The sequence below is a fragment of the Muscardinus avellanarius genome (genome assembly GCF_963383645.1).
Source record: "Muscardinus avellanarius genome assembly, chromosome: 13".
NCBI classification, from domain to species: Eukaryota; Metazoa; Chordata; class Mammalia; order Rodentia; family Gliridae; genus Muscardinus; species Muscardinus avellanarius.
Window position 1 is genome coordinate 74,881,640 of NC_137799.1, and position 17,580 is coordinate 74,899,219.

The 17,580-nt window shown below is 36.5% G+C and overlaps 1 protein-coding gene across 1 annotated transcript in view; it reads left to right on the forward strand.

The window, feature by feature from the left end:
* The window catches only part of SMC5 (structural maintenance of chromosomes 5), a gene marked incomplete at both ends in the record, with an annotated part of 94,991 nt that overhangs the window by 4,636 nt on the left and 72,775 nt on the right, over positions 1-17,580 (forward strand). Inside the window, 3 exons of the mRNA XM_080709194.1 lie at positions 1,962-2,103; positions 4,402-4,454; positions 15,989-16,151. Of these exons, the coding sequence (XP_080565320.1) occupies positions 1,962-2,103; positions 4,402-4,454; positions 15,989-16,151 (358 nt within the window). The remainder of the gene's footprint in view (positions 1-1,961; positions 2,104-4,401; positions 4,455-15,988; positions 16,152-17,580) is intronic.

Genomic DNA, 17,580 nt, shown 5'->3' on the forward strand with positions numbered 1-17,580 from the left:
GAATTAAACCCATGGGAATTCTACCTCTGAGCTACACCCCCAGCCTTTTTTTCTTTTTTTAACTTTTATTTTGAAACAGGGTCTTGTTAGATTGCTGAGGGTCTCGCAAGTGGCTGAAGCTGTCCTGGAACCTGTGATCCTTCTGTCTCCGGCTCTCAAGACTGGCATTATAAGTGTGCGCCACCACGCCCAGCTTAACACTCAAAAATCATTAACTACTTCAGGTATTAAAGTTGAAGTGTGCTTTGTTAAATTACCTATGTACTTAGCAGGCTAAGCATTTGGTTTTGGAGAACTAGTTGGCAGCTCTGTGTGGGAGAAAACTGGAATGTTGCAGGTAAAGGATGTTTATGGTTCCCAATTCAAGTTAGCCAGACACAAGTTAGAACTTCTCTGAAGTTTGCTTTACATTTTACAGAGCTGTCCCAGCACCTGGTAAGGATTAGATGCTAACTCTGCAGGTATGAAAGAGTACTGTAGACATACTTAGTGGTGGCACATACTTGCTTTCTCCCGAAGGAATAAGAATTCTATCAACATAGACTAACAGTATGTAGGTACTTTGTTAAGCTTTCTGGCAGCATATTAAAGGAAACTTTTTTTTTTTTTTTATTTTGGTGGGGAGGAGTACTGGAGATGGAACCTAGGGGCATTCAACCTCTGAGCTATACCCCCAACCCTATTTATTTTTTGTTTTGAAACAGGATCTTGTTAAGCTGTTGAGTCTGGCCTTGAATCTGTAATCCTTCTATCCCAGCCTCACAAGTACTGGGATTATAAGTAATTGCCACTGCATCTGGCTTGGTTTTTGTTTGTTTTTTAAATTAAAATTAGTCCAGTGCAGTGGCACATGCCTATAATGTCTATATCCTAGTACTGGGACAAGAGGATCACAGTTTCCATGGCCAGCCTCAGCAATCTAGCAGTATTCCCACCAACCTAGCAAGACCTTGTTTCAAAATTTAGAAAGGACTGGGAGTATAGCTTGGAGGTAGAATGGCTCTGGGTTCAATTCTCAGTACCACAAAAAATAAACTATTGGACTGATACATAGCCTCAATTTTTTAATTTAAATAAGAATAGTTGGATTTTTTTCAAAATTAAAATATGAGGAATAGTAAACATTTTAATTCACTAGAAATGTTAATTGTAAGATCCACAGATTTAAGAAAAATCAAGTGCACTAGAAATTATTTTGAAATTAATTTATATGCACAGTAGCTTTGATCTGGTCTCTTATGTATTATAATTATTTTTAAAGGGATAAATTGTATTGAACCTTGCTTTTTTGACTTTTATTATTGAAAATACATATGAAATCATATTTTTGCACTGAAATTCCAATTTTAGATAATGCATTATGACTTTTTCATTTTATCCACTGATAGTGATTTTCCCTGTATTGAAAACGTATAGGGAAGGGGATATAGCTCAGAGGTGGCCCTAGTATGTGGTAGGGCCTGGTTTGATCCCCAGCAAACCCTCTTCCAAAAAAAAGAAACTTATATAACTAACATTAAATTTGTAAGGCTAGCTAATTTTTAAGTGAATTTCAGGGAGTTCTTAGATAATTTAAAGCAAGAAAAAGCACTTTGAGCAAGGCATGGACACCTGTAATACCGTTTACTGGGGAGGTTGAAGCAGGAAGATCCCAAGTTTGTGGCCAATGTGAGGCCCTCGGTTCAAATCCACAACCCCTGCCCCCCTCCCCAACACATTCCCATGAAAAGTGATTTTGTAAAGAAAATAATTTTTGCTGGTTGTGGTGGCACATGCCTGTAATTCTAGTACTTGGGAGATTGAAATAGGAAGATCCTTTAAAAAGGTTTTACAAAGGGTCTTTGAGTGTAGCTCAGTAGTAGAATGTTCCTGGGTTCAATCCCCAGTACTATGTACACACAGAGTTTTTTTTTTTTTCTCCTCTTACTGCTGCTTAATAATTTCACCTTTCTATAATTCAGAACATATGATATCTGTGAAGTATCTCCTGGACCTCACTTGAATATGATTATCGGAGCTAATGGAACAGGGAAGTCAAGCATCGTGTGTGCCATTTGCCTTGGATTAGCAGGCAAACCTGCTTTCATGGGACGGGCCGATAAGGTAAGTTAGCATAATTACTTTAAAATAATTTAGAGGCATAGATTGTTTTTAGAAACAAATCAATTTCTATATCTCAGTTCTTTGGGTATAGCAAATAGTCGTGTTTTGAATATAAGGAATGAATTTGGCAGGTAGAGAAGCTAGAAGGAGATTTTTATTTCTAGAGGTATTTTGGGCCCTATACCTAGAGAATTCTGAGTACCTAATAAACAAAAATGCTACATATAATTTTTTTTTTTTTTTTTTTTTTTGGAAACAGGGTCTCACTAAGTTGCTGGAAGCCTCACTGAGTAGCTGAGGCTGGCTTCGAACCTGTGCGATCCTCCTGTCTCAGCCTCCCAAGCGCAGGGATTACAAGCATGCGCCACCACGCCTGGCTTAAAAAATGCTACATATAATATAATGTGTCATTTTTATTTTATTTACTTGTGTGTGATACTGGGGATTGAACCCAAAAGCATTTTACCTTCAAGATACACTTCCAACCTAATTTTATTTCTTCTTTGGAAACAAAGTCTCACTACTTGCTGAAGCTTTCCTTTACTCCTGTCTCAACCTCCCAGAACAGAGATTAACAGTCAATATTGAGCCTGGCTCAATATGCCATTTTTAAATGCATTGTTTGGCTTATGGAAAGATGAAGTAAATTATCAAGGACAGAAAAAAATTTATACCTTAAAGCCCAGCTTTGTCAGGCATGGTGGCACACGCTTATAATGCCAGTATTTGAGAGGCTGAGACAGAAGGAGCTTAGGTTCCAGAACAGCCTCATCAATGTTGTAAGACTCTCAGCAACATAGATCATTTTTCAAAACAAATCAAAGTGGGGTTGGACTAGAGGTATAGAAGGGCTAGAGTTATACCTTGGAGGTAAAATGCCCCTTAGTTAAATCCTCATTACTGCCCCCTAAGAAAGAATTTATAACCACAGTCTTAATATGTTTTTTGGGCCTATATTATTATGTGACCTAAAGCTCATAAATTACAATTTTAGTTTATAGTGGTCTGAGTTAGTAATATTTCCAGGCACTTGGCAAAAATAAATATTTTAAGGAAAATACATTTAATCCAGCATTCAAAGTAATTTTAACAAGCTGAGTGTAGTGGCACATACTTATAATCCTAGTACTTGGGAGGCTGAGACAGGAGGATTGCGGGTTTGAGAACAGCAATTTAGTGAGAACCTGTTCCAGAATAAAAAAAAGGGCTGGAGATGTAGCTCAGATGTAGAATGCTCTGTTTTTAGTTTTTATTTTGAAATAGTTTTTGAGGCTGGATTTGAACCTATAATCCTCTTTCTCAGCCTCCCAAGTACTAGGATTATAGGTGTGTATCATGCACAATTTAAAGCCAATATTCTTAATCCTTAAACTGTAATTTTTGGTTATAAGAGCCAGTTTTTTTCATCTTTCTGGGTATCATCTATAACATGAGTATAATATATATTTCAAGGATTTTTAGAAATATTAAATGAGAAATACATAAAATGCTTAAAGCAGCAGCATATAGTAAATGTTTAATAAGTATTAGCTATTGTGGTTATGATAGTCATCATGGTCATTACCACTTTTAAAAAGATTATATGTAAGGTGTATTTATCATTTTTGTTATTATTTGCTATAGTCTAACTTAAGATCTGATATGTTTTTAGGCCCTGGTTTTGTTTTTATGCTAAAATTCAGAGCCATATAGAAACTAGCTCAAATATGTCTATTTTACTATGTAAATTATAATTATTTTCCTCTTTTTTAAAAGATGCTGGATGACATACTCTACTAAACAGGATAAATAATATTAGAGTGGCTATTAGTAATTAATTTGTGCAACTCCATAGAAGTCTTCAATGGTAAAAGGCTTTGTTGATGTAAAGGCTTTTTCTTTTCTCTCTGAGAGTGTTTAGTATAGAATACAGACTCCAGAGCCAGGTTACTCAGGTTCAAATCCCATTTTTGCCATTTATTGGCTTTGTCAACTCAGGTTCAAATCCCATTTTTGCCATTTATTGGCTTTGTCACAAGCTATTTGAGAGGTTAATTCCCTGGCATGTGAGTTCCACACATTTCTTCTTCTTCTTCTACTACTACTACTACTACTACTACTGCTACTACTACTACTGCTACTACTACTAGAGGAATATTAGAGGAACCTAGATCTGAGAATACTTTAGAAAGAAATGAAAAATGACATTCAATTAGTTACTGGAAAAAAATCCTGATTTGACAAATAAAAATGACTTTGCCATGTATCTGTTAACTTGGGAATGTCATCATACATCTCTTTTTTTTTTTTACACCTTAGGTTGGGTTTTTTGTGAAGAGAGGATGTTCCAAAGGCATGGTTGAAATTGAATTGTAAGTGTTAAAAGTGCTGAAACCACCCTTTTCTGTTTAATTTCTTCATTTCTATTTATACTTTTCTTATGGTTCTGGAAAACAGTATTAATGTAGTATTATGGCATAAGTATTGGACATAATATTTAAAGAATTCTTTATCCAAACAGGTTTTCTTTAACGCATCTTTAAAATTTTAAATTGTAAGGATTTTATTCTTGAAAAATTCTTCAGGACAGGATGGGGATATAGCTCAGTGATAGAATGCTTGCCTAGAATATGGGAGTTCCTGGGTTCAATCACCAGAACCACAAATGCACACAAAAAATATCAGGGACATTGCAAGTGTATGGGAGGTAATGAAATAGAAATGTTTCACTGCTAAATCTTCATTACAGTTTGCAATACTTTTTACAGTTTTGAAATAATTTGGTTTTTTATTACTGATTTTAAAGTACTGTGTGTTTAAAAATGCAGACAAAGTAGAAGTCTATTAAGTTGAAAATGAAAGCTTTCTTGCTATAATTCGACTTCTAGGAATAATTACTGTTAATAGTTTGATGAATCTCATGTATGACAAATACTTGACACTTCTGTCACCATTTTTCATTCACTTTCTTACAATATTGACAATTTATCATGCTATCCTTTTCCTTTGAACCTGAGTATATTTTCTTTTTTTATTCCAGATATAGTTTTTAACGGCACCTGAATGATAGCTCCCTCTGTTATTTTAACCTTTTATATTCTAAAATTTTAAAACCAGTCTTTAAACAATAAAACAATATAACCTAATACAATATTTTTCACATTCAGAATACCCTGAACATAGTATTTCCTTCATAAATCAGGTTTTTTTTTTTTTTTTTTTTTTGGTGGTACTGGGGGTGGATTCCAGAGGCTTTCTACCTTCCGGCTATACTCCCAGACCTATTTTATATATTTTTTATTTTGGAAACAGGGTCTCACTAAGTTGCTGAGAGCCTCAGTAAGTAGCTGAGGCTGGCTTTGAGCCTGCGCGATCCTCCTGTCTCAGCCTCCCAAGCGCGGGGATTACAAGCGTGCGCCACCATGCCCGGCTTATAATTCAGTTTTAAAGTTTCATGGACAGTTTCATATGGTACCTCTCAGATCTGACATTATCTTGTCACACTTAAAATTTGTCTCATACTTTTATTTTAATTTCATATGGTACCTCTCAGATCTGACATTATCTTGTCACACTTAAAATTTGTCTCATACTTTTATTTTAATTAGTTATCCATTTCCCACTTATCACATATATGAAATACTCTACTTCCTCATGTTTTACAAACTGATAATTCTCATAATCAGAAATGGATCTTTTTAATACCCCATGTCTCTCAAAGTATACCAATAATATAATGGTCAGATTAGGAAAACTACCATCTTTTTAAAAAAATGTGCTTTCTTCTCCCTGCATATTCTCCACTATGTAATTTGTGAATGATGCCTCTGTTAACATATCTTACCACTTACATATCTGCCTCTAGGAGGTTTCACCTTTGTCTTTTAAGATTCTACCTTGAACAGTTAGAAAAGTCAATAACCAAGCTGGGCGTGGTGGCGCACGCTTGTAATCCCCGTGCTTGGGAGGCAGAGACAGGAGGATCGCGCAGGTTCGAAGCCAGCCACGCGCGCTGGCTTAGGAGACCCTGTTTCCAAATTTTAAAAAATGTAAAAATAGGTCTGGGAGTGTAGCCCGGAGGTAGAAGGGCTTCCAGAAACCCCAGTACCACCAAAAAAAAAAAAAGAAAGAAAGAAAGAAAGAAAGAAAGAAAGAAAGAAAGAAAGAAAGAAAGAAAAAAAAGTCAATAACCAGAGTTCAGAGAAAGCAATTACATTCCTAAGACCAAAGTACTGGACAGAGGGTCCTGTCTATATGGCTTGACATTAATATGGCTGTGACATAGGCACTAGTCCCTGCTTTTATTGATTAATAATATGACCTGATCACAACTGTTTAAAGTCTAGACTGCTTTTCCATGTTTTATATATTTTATTCTGATGTCATATCTTTTAAAAACAAAAGGACGCAAACATTTTGCATTCGTCAGTGCCTTTTTCTTTGTGGTTTTACTTCCTTCCATCAGGCTTTTGTCACCAAGAAGCAAGGTCAGAGTCTAACCCTGTCCATGTGCTGTGAAAGTACCAGCAGTCATTTTCAAAGCAATCTAGCTGGGTTTGGTTAGTGATTAGCTGCATAATTTCTTCTGGGACATTTGTAACAAACACAACATAGTATTTCAGTTTGTTTGTTTGTTTTCCTTTTTTTCTCTTTTTTAAATAAGTGTGTCTCTAGGTTCTCATTTTTGTTTCTTTGAATATATTGCAGGATATTATTAAAAAGATTTTATGTCTGAGCCTTATTGTATTTTCAATTGACCTCTGTTGGCTGCCATTTCTGATAGATCAAAATTGATGTTTGTGCTAAAGCCAGTTGTCTTTTATATTTAGTCTTTTTGCACAAAGTTTGGATGCGTTTTACAGTATTTTTGCAAAATTGTGAAACTTTTAAGTTGAAAAAGCTTTCAGTGATCATGTGAGCTGGGTCTGGTGGTGCATACTATAATCCCAGTACTTGGGAGGCTGAACAGGAGGATCATAGGTCCCTGGGCAGTCTCAGCAATTTAGTGAGGCCCTCCACAATTAAGACCTATCATTTCAAAACTAAAAATTGGGCTGGGGATGTAGCTCAGAGCTAGAATGCCCTGGTGGTGGTCAATCATCAGTAACACGCATACATATACATGGAAATTGTGTGTGTGGGGGGGGGCTGAGACTGAGGATGGAGCCCAGGGGCGTTCTACATCCAGGCTACATCCCTGCTTTATTTTTTTTTATTCTTTATTTTGAAACAAGTTCTCACTAAGTTGCAGAAGGTCTCATTGAGTAGCTGAAACTGTTCCCAAGTCCTGGGATTACAAGTGTGGCCACCACACCTGGCTGGGGATTTTTTTTTTTTTTACTTATTAGAGATCAGAAGTATTAAGAAGCTGGGTGTGGAGACACACAAATATAATTCCATAACTTGGGAGGCTAAGACAGTAAGATCACATGTTCAAAGCCAGCCTTAGCAACTCCTTGTAGTTCCCAGCAACTTAGCAAGACCCTGTTTCCAAATAAATAAAGTAGGGCTGGGGGTGTGGCTTGAAAGTAAAATGTCCCTAGATTCAATCTCCAGCATCTTAAAAAGAAAGTAGTGAAAAGGAAATATGTAAAAAAGTCTACCAGCTTATTAAAACCTGACAGTTCGACTGAAGGATACAAAACTAGATCTGAGTAAATTTAAAAAATCCTTTTCCTAGAAACAAAATTAGTATCATTATTAATATTCCAGCCATTTCCAAGTTGTTGAAATTCAGTGAAAACTTCAACAGATAAGTTTATAAGTTGGTTCTAAATTTCATCCTGAAAAATAAATGTGATAGAAAACCCAAAAGTTTGAAAAAGCAGAATTGTAAAAAAAGAAAAAAAACCTTTTATGTATCAGATGTGAAAGTATACTATAATGCCATTGATGTAAATAGTATGGTAATACCATACTACTAAAGACTAAAGTAGCAGAATGGAGAAACTAGGAGCAGATTTAAAAGTGCATGAGAGCTTAGGTTATTGTAAAGGTGGCTGTTTAAATGTTGGATATTATAAAAAAAAATAGGAAAAACCAAACTGCATTAGCTGCTTTCACATTCAACACAATACAGAATACTTTTGTGTGTGTGTGTGTGTGTGTGTGTGTGTGTGTGTGTGTGTGCGCGTGTGTGTGTGTGTGGCACTGGGGATTGAACTCAGATAATCTACCTCTGAGTTATACCCCCAGCCCTATTTTATTTTAATAGAGAAACAGGATCTTACTAGGTTGCTAGAGTCTCACTACCTTCTGAGGATGTCCTCAAATATGTGCTTTTCCTGTCTCAGACTCCCAGATACTTGGATTATAAGTGTGTACTACCATGCCTGGCTAACACAGAACACTTCTAACACCAGATGTTAAGATGTTTTGTTCCCACACCCTGCAATTTAAATTCAGTCTGATACTAACTAGAATTAGTATAGAACCCACAGCTTAGGGTGCAGCTCCCAAGCCCGTCCCCCCCCAAATTTGAGGCCATTTGGAATTTTTGGGTTGTGACCTATACATTTCTGACCAGTCAGCTGTAAATTGGGTTTCCCATGTCCTCTTCTTAGGTTTGATTATTGGCTAGGGTAGCATATAGAACTCAAGGGAATGCTTTAGTTTTACAGATACTACAGAGGGTACAGTTTAGCAGCCAAATAAAGGTTTGAAAGAACCCTGAGTGCAGAAATCGCTCTCTTTGTGAAGTTGGATTATACTTCCTTTCCTCCGTGCATTAGTTTGGTTTCCATTCAGATATTTACTGAGTACTTGGCTACTGGGGACTAAATACCCCTCCCTTGTGCATTTTATAGTTAGATACATAAAGGGGGCAGATACATATATAAAATATAGGTAAATATATGTTAGGTGATAAATACTGCATAAGAAAAACAAAAGCAGGAAAGCAGGACAGGAGTTCCAGAGTTTTACAGTTTTAATTAAGAGTGACCAGGAAAGTTCTTCCTGAGGATAAAGTATCAGCATGAAGACCTAAAGAAGGGAAGGTGATGACAAGGAAGTACTTGGAGGAAGAACATTTCAGATAAAGGTATGTGCATATTCTAAGGCCCTGGGGTGGTATATAGTGTAATTGGCTCACACTCAATGAGGAGAATAATAAAAGATAAGGTGTGAAAATGTAAAGATTCAGCTTACAGACCATGTTACCCATGTAGGGACCAGGCATTTAGGTATTTTGAATAAGATATGAAGCCACCAAAGTGATAAGTACGGCTGGTGTGAAATAAAGTCACAGAATGACACTAACTTAAAATTTAATCAGGCCATTTGGGGTGCTGCATGGAAAATAGACTTCAAGAGAACAAATACAAGAAGCTAAGATATCAGTTAAGTGATCTTTCAGTCAACATTGTTACTGCTATAATCCAGAAAACCTGACCGCACACTTAAAGGAAGATTTATTTGCTTACAGTTCTGGAGATTTCAGGGGTTCAATCCATGTCAGGTTGGGTTACATTGGTAAAGTTCAGGGAATGATGGTGGGAGGGAGGGATCCAAGTTCTCTGCTCTAATATCACAGAGGCTGGAAAGGAGTTAGGGCAAGCAAAGGAATTCATAGACATTTAGCAGAGTCCCCAAGGCCACACCTCCTGTGACTCAGCAGCCACACTCTACCTACCTAGGTTACCACTTCCTAGAATAAACCTATTGTAATAATGAGATTAGAACCCTCATGGTTTAATCGTATTTCTTCTGAACATCAAACACAAGCTCTTTGGGGGGACATTCTATATCCAACTATAACCCCATGAGAGATGAGAGTAGGATTTGTTAAAATTCCATGTAGAGCTGGGCGTGGTATGGCGCACGCTTGTATTCCCCGTGCTTGGGAGGCGGAGATAGGAGGATCGCACAGGTTTAAAGCCAGCCATGCTGGCTTAAGAGACCCTGTTTCCAAATAAAATATAAAAAAATAGGTCTGGCAGTATAGCCTGGAGGTAGAAGGGTTCCATCCCCAGAACCACCAAAAAAAAAAAAAAAAAAAAAATAATAATAATCCATGTAGGTGTGGGAAGAGATGTTAAGAAAAACTCCAAGATAATCTGACATCTTTAAAGGTAGAATTTCCATTAACTAAGAGAAACCTGCTAAGGAGGTTTTAGAAGTTCATTTTGGAGTACATCAATTTCTTTGAACTAAGATGCAAACACTTGTAAGATGCAGTTCCAATTAAATTGGCATAAATAAATCATTTGAAATATGCATCCCAATTTCAGAAATATTAGAATGTTAAAAAATACAAACACAAGTCGGGTGTGGTGGCACACGCTTGTAATCCCAGCACTTGGGAGGCTGAGCAGGAGGATCACACAGGTTCGAAGCCAGCCTCAGCTACTTAGTGTGGCTCTCAGCAACTTAGTGAGAGTCTGTTTCCAAATAAAGTATAAAATAGGTCTGGGAGTATAGCCCGTAGGTAGAAAAGCCCCTGGGTTCCACCCTCAGTACCACACACACACACACACACACACACACACACAAACAAAACAAAAAAAACCCACAAACACATACACACTACTTTTCAGAAATCAAGCGTGGTTATGTTTGAGATGCCTGGTAGACATTAAGGTAGAAATAAAAGATTGAACATAGGAAAAACTGGCAAAGGGAACAGAAAAATTGGCTACTGAATCATAAGATTATAGTACTTAAAACTAATTCTTTGAGTGGTTTGAAGAAAAAGGAGTCCTTAATTACCTGTGTTTGATGCTGCTGATAGGTCAAAAAAACTTAGGCCAAAGAATTGATCGTTAAGCCAAGTGTGGTGGCACATAGCTGTAATCTCAGTACTTGGAAAACAGGAAGTTATAGCCTTATAGAAAATATTTACTTTAAACCAGGGATGGTGGTGCAGTCTTGTAATCCCAGTACTTGGGAAGCTGAGATAGGAGGATCTTCAGGTTCACGGCCAACCTCAGCTATTTAGTGAGGTTCCTTGCAACTTAGTGAGATAGATCCTGTTTCAAAAATAGAGAATTAAAATAAAAATTAAGTCTAGGACTTTGGCTCAGAGGTAGAATACCCTACCCTGGCTTGAATCCCCAGTACCAGGGTGGTGGGGGAGAATCTTTTATTATAGTATTGCTTTAGCTCCATCTTCCAAATTTTGGTAATAAAGTATTTTATTTTCAGTTATAACTTTTATGAGTTTGTAATGAGAAGCTGTTACCAAAATTTTTTTTTTTTTCTTTTAATAGTGAAGTTTGAACCCAGGAGTATTCTACCACCCTAGCCCATTTTATTTTCTATTTTACTTTTGTGTCTTTTTTCTTTTCTATTCATTTGTTTTTTTTTTTTTTTTTTTTTTTTTTTTTTTTGTTCTATTTTAAAAATTTTTTTTGCGGGTCTTGGGATGGAACCCATGGGCATTCAACCTCTGAGCTACACCCCTTGCCCTATTTTTTTATTTCTTTATTTTGAAACAAGGTTTCACTGAGTTGCAGAGGGCCTCACTAAGTAGCTGGGGCTGTCCTGTGAATCACAATCCTCCAGTCCCAGCTTCCCAAATGCTGGGATTACAAGCATGAGCCACCATGCCCAGCTTCTTTTTATTTTTACCTTTTTATTATTTTTTTTTGCGTACTGACGATTGAACCAAGGGATATTCTACCTCTTGAGTTTTACCCCAGACCTTCTAATTTCTTATTTTGAAACAGAGTCTTGCTAAATTGCCGAGTCTAGCCTTGAACCTGCAATCTTCATGTGGTAGCCATCCAAGTACTGGGATTACAGACATGTACCCCTGTGCCCAGCTAAACTATTCCTAATTCTAATATAGTAATTTTCTTATTTTATTATTGATTTCCACTTTGTTGTTTGTAATGTGGTAAAATGTGTATATGTAGTTTTAAAATTACCATCCTTTGAAGTTTGTTTGAGGCTTGGATTTTTTTTTTTTTTTTTTTTTTGGTACTGGGGGTGGAACCCAGGGGTTTTTCTACCTCTGGGATATACTCTCAGACCAACTTTATACTTTATTTGGAAACAGGGTCTTACTAAGTTGCTGAGAGCCTCACTAACTAGCTGAGGCTGGCTTTGAACCTGTGCGATCTTCCTGTCTCAGCCTCCCAAGCTCTGGGATTACAAGCGTGTGCCACCAGGCCCGCCACCATGCCAGGCTGAGGCTTGAATTTTGTAGGAAGCTTTTGCAATTATTCCTTATTTGGCTATTTTGTTACTGATACCTGCAATGCTCTGATTCCTTCCATGCTTATTAATTATATTGTTAAATCCCCCTCTAGATTTGTTGGTTGTCTTTACCCTGTCAGCTTTTATATTATTTTAAAATAATGTTTCTAGATATTATTAATTGTATCTAAGATTGAAATTGTTTTATCTACTTGGTGTACTGAGATTTTTATTGTTATATATTGATTTCTGTATTTTAAATTTTCTTGCCTTATAGTCTATTTAATATGCCATTAATGTGATCATCTTTCTTATTTTCTTACTTTTTTGTTATACTGAGGATCAAACCCAGGGCTTTGCACATGGTAGAAGAATACCACTGAGCTGCATACATCCGCAGCTTCTTAATATATCTTCTTGGTTGTCTTTTTTTGTTCATTTATTTCAAATTTTTAAAATATATCGTTTAGCTGGTCTAGGTGGTGCATGCCTATTATTCCAGTACTTGGGAAGCTGACAAAGAAGGATCTCAGATTTGAAACCAGCCGTGGCAATTTAGCAAGCCTCTCAGCAACCTAGCAAGCCACTATTTCAAAATAAAAAAATAGAGAGCCCCATGGTTGTACCCCAGAGGTGGGGAACCACTAGGTTTAATCCCTGGTGAGCCCACGCGCGTGCGCGCACACACACACACTCGCACATGAAGCTTTTAAGTAAATATGGCTGTTATTTTACGTGTGTGTGTGTGTGTGTGTGTGTGTGTGTGTGTGTGTGTGTGTGTGTGTTACTGGGGATGGAACTCAGAGGCATTCTACCTCCGAGCTATAGCCCGCCCTATTTTTTATTCTTTATTTTGAAACAGGGTCTCAATGAGATGCAAAGGTCCTCGATAAGTAGCCAAGGTTACCTGCAAACTGCGATCCTCCTGTTTCAGCCTCCCAAATGGTGGGGTTACATGCATGTGCAACCACGTCCAGGTTTTACTAGTCTTAAAGTTTAGAGCCTATTTACATTATTGTAATTATCTAATATACTGAACTTATTTTTGCTATTTTATTGTTTGATGTTTATATGTCCTACTCTTCACTTCCTTTTCTCTTTATTTTGTTGAATTTTTGTTATTGCTGTTTTATCTTTTTTTTCTGTTATTTTGAAAATTATGCCCTTGTTTTAGCGGTTATTAGATTTTTTAACATAAACGCTTATTAGAGTCTAGATTTAATGTCTTTATCTTCCTACTGAATAGTTAGAGACCTTAGAGTACTTTGATTATAACTTTTCTAAACTTTGGTGCTTTAAATCCTGTTTTATTTTCTAAATGTAAGACATTATTATGGACATATACTGTCAGTGTTTAGAATTATCCCAGATACTTCTATTTTCTTTTTCATTCCTGATCATCCCTTTGGAATCACTTTCTGCTAGACAAATATTCTCTAAAATTTGCTTTAATTAGGGCCTTCTCTTGGAGTTTCTATACAAAAACTGATGTTATTTTGCAATAAATTTTGGAAGAGGTATTTGCTTGATACAGAATTCTACATTGTCAGATCTTTTCTCGTCATATTCCAAGTCCAACATCCTTGTCTGCTAATGTAAACCTAATCTTAGTTCTTTTTATTTACAATTATTCTTCTTGAGATGCTTTTAAAATTATTTGTTTTTGGTGTTTTATAATTTCACATTATATGATTAGGTATAGATTTATTTTTTATTTTCCTTGGTTTCTTCTTTTTTTTTTTTTTTTAGTGTTACTGGGGTTCCTGGAAGCCCTTCTACCTCCAGGCTACACTCCCAGACTTATTTTATATTTTTATTTGGAAACAGGGTCTCTTAAGCCAGCAAGGCTGGCTTCGAACCAGCATGATCCTCCTGTCTCCGCCTCCCAAGTATGGGGATTACAAACGTGCGCCACCACGCCTGGCTTCGTTGGTATTTAAAAAACTTCTTAAATTTATGGTTTGGTATCATTGATTGGTTTTATAAAGTTCTTATAGTCTCTTTAGATAGTATTCCAACCCATTCTGTTTCCCATCCTTCTAGAATTTAGATATTGGGCTCATTTACTTAGTCATTCATGTCTCTTAACATTTTTTTTATTTTTCATCTTTATGATTTTGTTTTCATTTATTTCTATTAGTGATCTGGTCATTTCTCTTTGAATTTTTTTTTTTTTTTTTTTTGGTGGTGCTGGGGTTCCTGGAAGCCCTTCTACCTCCGGGCTACACTCCCAAGACCTATTTTATATTTTTGAAACAGGGTCTCTTAAGCCAGCATGGCTGGCTTTGAGCCTGCGCGATCCTCCTGTCTCCGCCTCCCAAGCGCAGGGATTACAAGCGTGCGCCATCACGCCAGGCTTCTCTTTGAATTTTGTCTGTGCGAATTCTTTAAGGGTAAAGTACTTCCTGTAGAAGCACTTTTTACAAGCTTCTGTCAGAGACTTGGATATTTTAAATCTAGGACCACGGTATATTGAATTCTCAGCTTGAGGGCTGTTGAACTGTTTAGGTAGATGATATAACTTCAGTATATAAACCTGTTTGAGGCTGGCTTGTGATAATTCTCAAGAGAAAGAAAACTTTGGTTTGTTTCATAATTCGAGCCGTAGTTGGAGTCGGGCAGTTTTGCCTGCTGACCCTAATGGTGGTGGTGATGAAGTATTTCTAGTTACCCTTGTATTGAGGGTATAGCTCTTTGGGGATGATTTTCTATTACACTCTTCACATTAGATAGCTCTGTGCTTTATAGTCCCTCTACCAGGAGATCGTGAAAATGAATCCTGAAGGACACTATGGGTAGGCAAATGCCCTCAAGGTGAAAGTTTTATTTTTCCACTCAGGGTTCTCAAGAGTGCTAGGATTTTGGCCCAAACTCCTTTCATACTAACTAATAAATGTATTTATAGAGATAGTTTATTGTTTTTAGTTGTCTACAGCAGGTGGATCAAAAGGGGTACTTTATTAGTCATTCTGCTAAAAATAAGTTTAAAAAGCTTAAGTTCTAAAGTCTCTTACTGTTTGAAATATTCTGATTACAATTTATTCTATATAGACAACATTTAAATTATTTTCATTTAGTCATTAGATACCAATAATTTATCTTTTTACCACATGCTGCTGATTCCCAGTGAAGAAGATGGATGAATAGATGAGAGGTGTGGAGCACTAGTACTTCTAAAAGCAAGAAATAAGTAAATACCCTTCTTTCAGATTCTATATTGCTTAATATTCCTTTATAGCCATGTAATGTAATTCCTTCTGAATTCAGAGTGGCGTACATGGTGAAGAAGCCTTGGGCTTTTCTATGGTCAGGCTGGTTTTGATTTCTGGAAATGCTTATACAAGAGTCAGTCTTCATACATTTCCAAGTAGGGAAAATTTCAAGGTTAAACTGTTAAGTGCTTTGATATACCACCCGATTTTTAATTGCAGTCGATGCATGTGATTGAAGAATAGCATAACAGGATAAATAACTGCAGATGTGCGACTCCTCTGGTAGTGTTTTGGAAGTTGGCATTTGTTTTAATTTTATTTTAGCAATTTAAATAATTTTGGATGTTGAAGTAGTAACTGACATGTAATCAGTTGTGGTATTATTTCTAATAAAATGTCATGGTTTCCTTCTCTGGAGGGACCAACATATCAAAAGAAACAAAAATCATAATAATATCATAGAGCACTTTGGTGTAAGAAAATGTTGAGAATTTTTATTTCTAAACTATTGTATATGTTTTGAACATAAATATTCTAAAATTATTTTTTAATAGATTCAGGACTTCTGGAAATCTTGTAATCACCCGTGAGATTGATGTTGCAAAAAATCAGTCCTTTTGGTTCATCAACAAAAAATCTACAACACAGAAAGTAGTAGAAGAACAAGTTGCAGCCTTAAACATTCAAGTGGGCAATCTTTGCCAATTTCTACCTCAGGTATGACAGAAGTAAATGGGAAGATGGGAAAGCTTTGCATATAGCACCTCTTCATGTCATAGAAGAATCTGAGTCATTTTCAAAGAATTATGTAATTGTTATTATTTATACTGAAATAAGTAAATACCCTGAACAGTATGTTAGTAATTTCATTTAATAAAAAGTTTAAATTGTGAAGTATCTTAATGTCTTAATGTATTTTAAGTATAGAGAGTGGCTTTGATAGCTATGTACATCATTTGTTTAATCTTAAATTTTTGTCAGAACTTTTTTTTTTTTTTTTTTGCGGGTGTGGAGATGGAACCCAGGGGCATTCAACCTCTGAGTTACACCCCTGCCCTATTTTTTATTCTTTTATTTTGAAACCAGGTCTCACTGAGTTGCAGAGGGCCTCACTAAGTAGCTGAGGCTGTCCGCGAACTGCGATCCTCTAGCCTCCCGAATGCTGGGATTACAGAACTTTTTAATCAGTGTATGTTTTGTATAAGATATGTATTATGCTAAAGCTCATCTCTGGGTATACTATCTTTTTTATTGTTTTGGATTTTTCTTTGGTACTGAGGATTGAATCCAGGAGTAAGCACTGTTGTTACCTCTATACCCCCAACTCTTTTGTTCTTTTGAAATAAGATTCACTGGGTTTCTTTTTGCTTTTTTTTTTTTTTTTTTTTTTCCCACTACTAGGGATGGAACCCAGGAGCATTCTACCTCTGAGCTATATATACCCTCAGCTCTATTTTTTATTCTTTACTTTGAAACAGGGTCTCACTGAGTTGCAAAGGGCCTCACTAAGTAGCTGAGGCTGTCCGCAAACCGCAATCCTCCTGTCTCAGCTTCCCAAATGTTGGGATTACAAATGTGTGCCACCACACCCAGTCACACTGGGTTTCTGAGATTCCCTGCATTGCTGAGACTGTCCTCAAAACTGCGACTCTCCTGTCTTAGCCTCCCAAATACTAGTATTACAGGTGTGTGCCAACGTGTCCAGGTACAGTATTTCTTTTAAAATCTTATTTGTAGTTTATTAAAAATAATTCTGAAGCTGGGCATAGTGGCTCTCACCTATTAATTATCCCAGTACTTAGGAGGATGAGGTAGAAGGATTGAAGGTTTAAGGACTGCACCAGTAAGTGGTGAGGTTTTCATCAACCTAGAGAGACCTTGTTTCACAATAAAAATAAATATAGGGCTGGGGTATAGTTCAGAGGCAGAATGTCCCAGGGTTCAATCCCTAGTACCACCAAAAAAGAAAGGGAAAAAATCCTGATAATGCATGTTAAATGTTAAAATCAATACCTATTTAATTTAATTTGTCTTTAAATGCTACTTAATAGCTGAGCATGGTGGTACGTGCCTGTAATATAATTGAGGCCAGTCTTAACAACTTAGTAAGACCTTGTTTCAAAAGAAAAAAAGAGAAAGTCTGGGA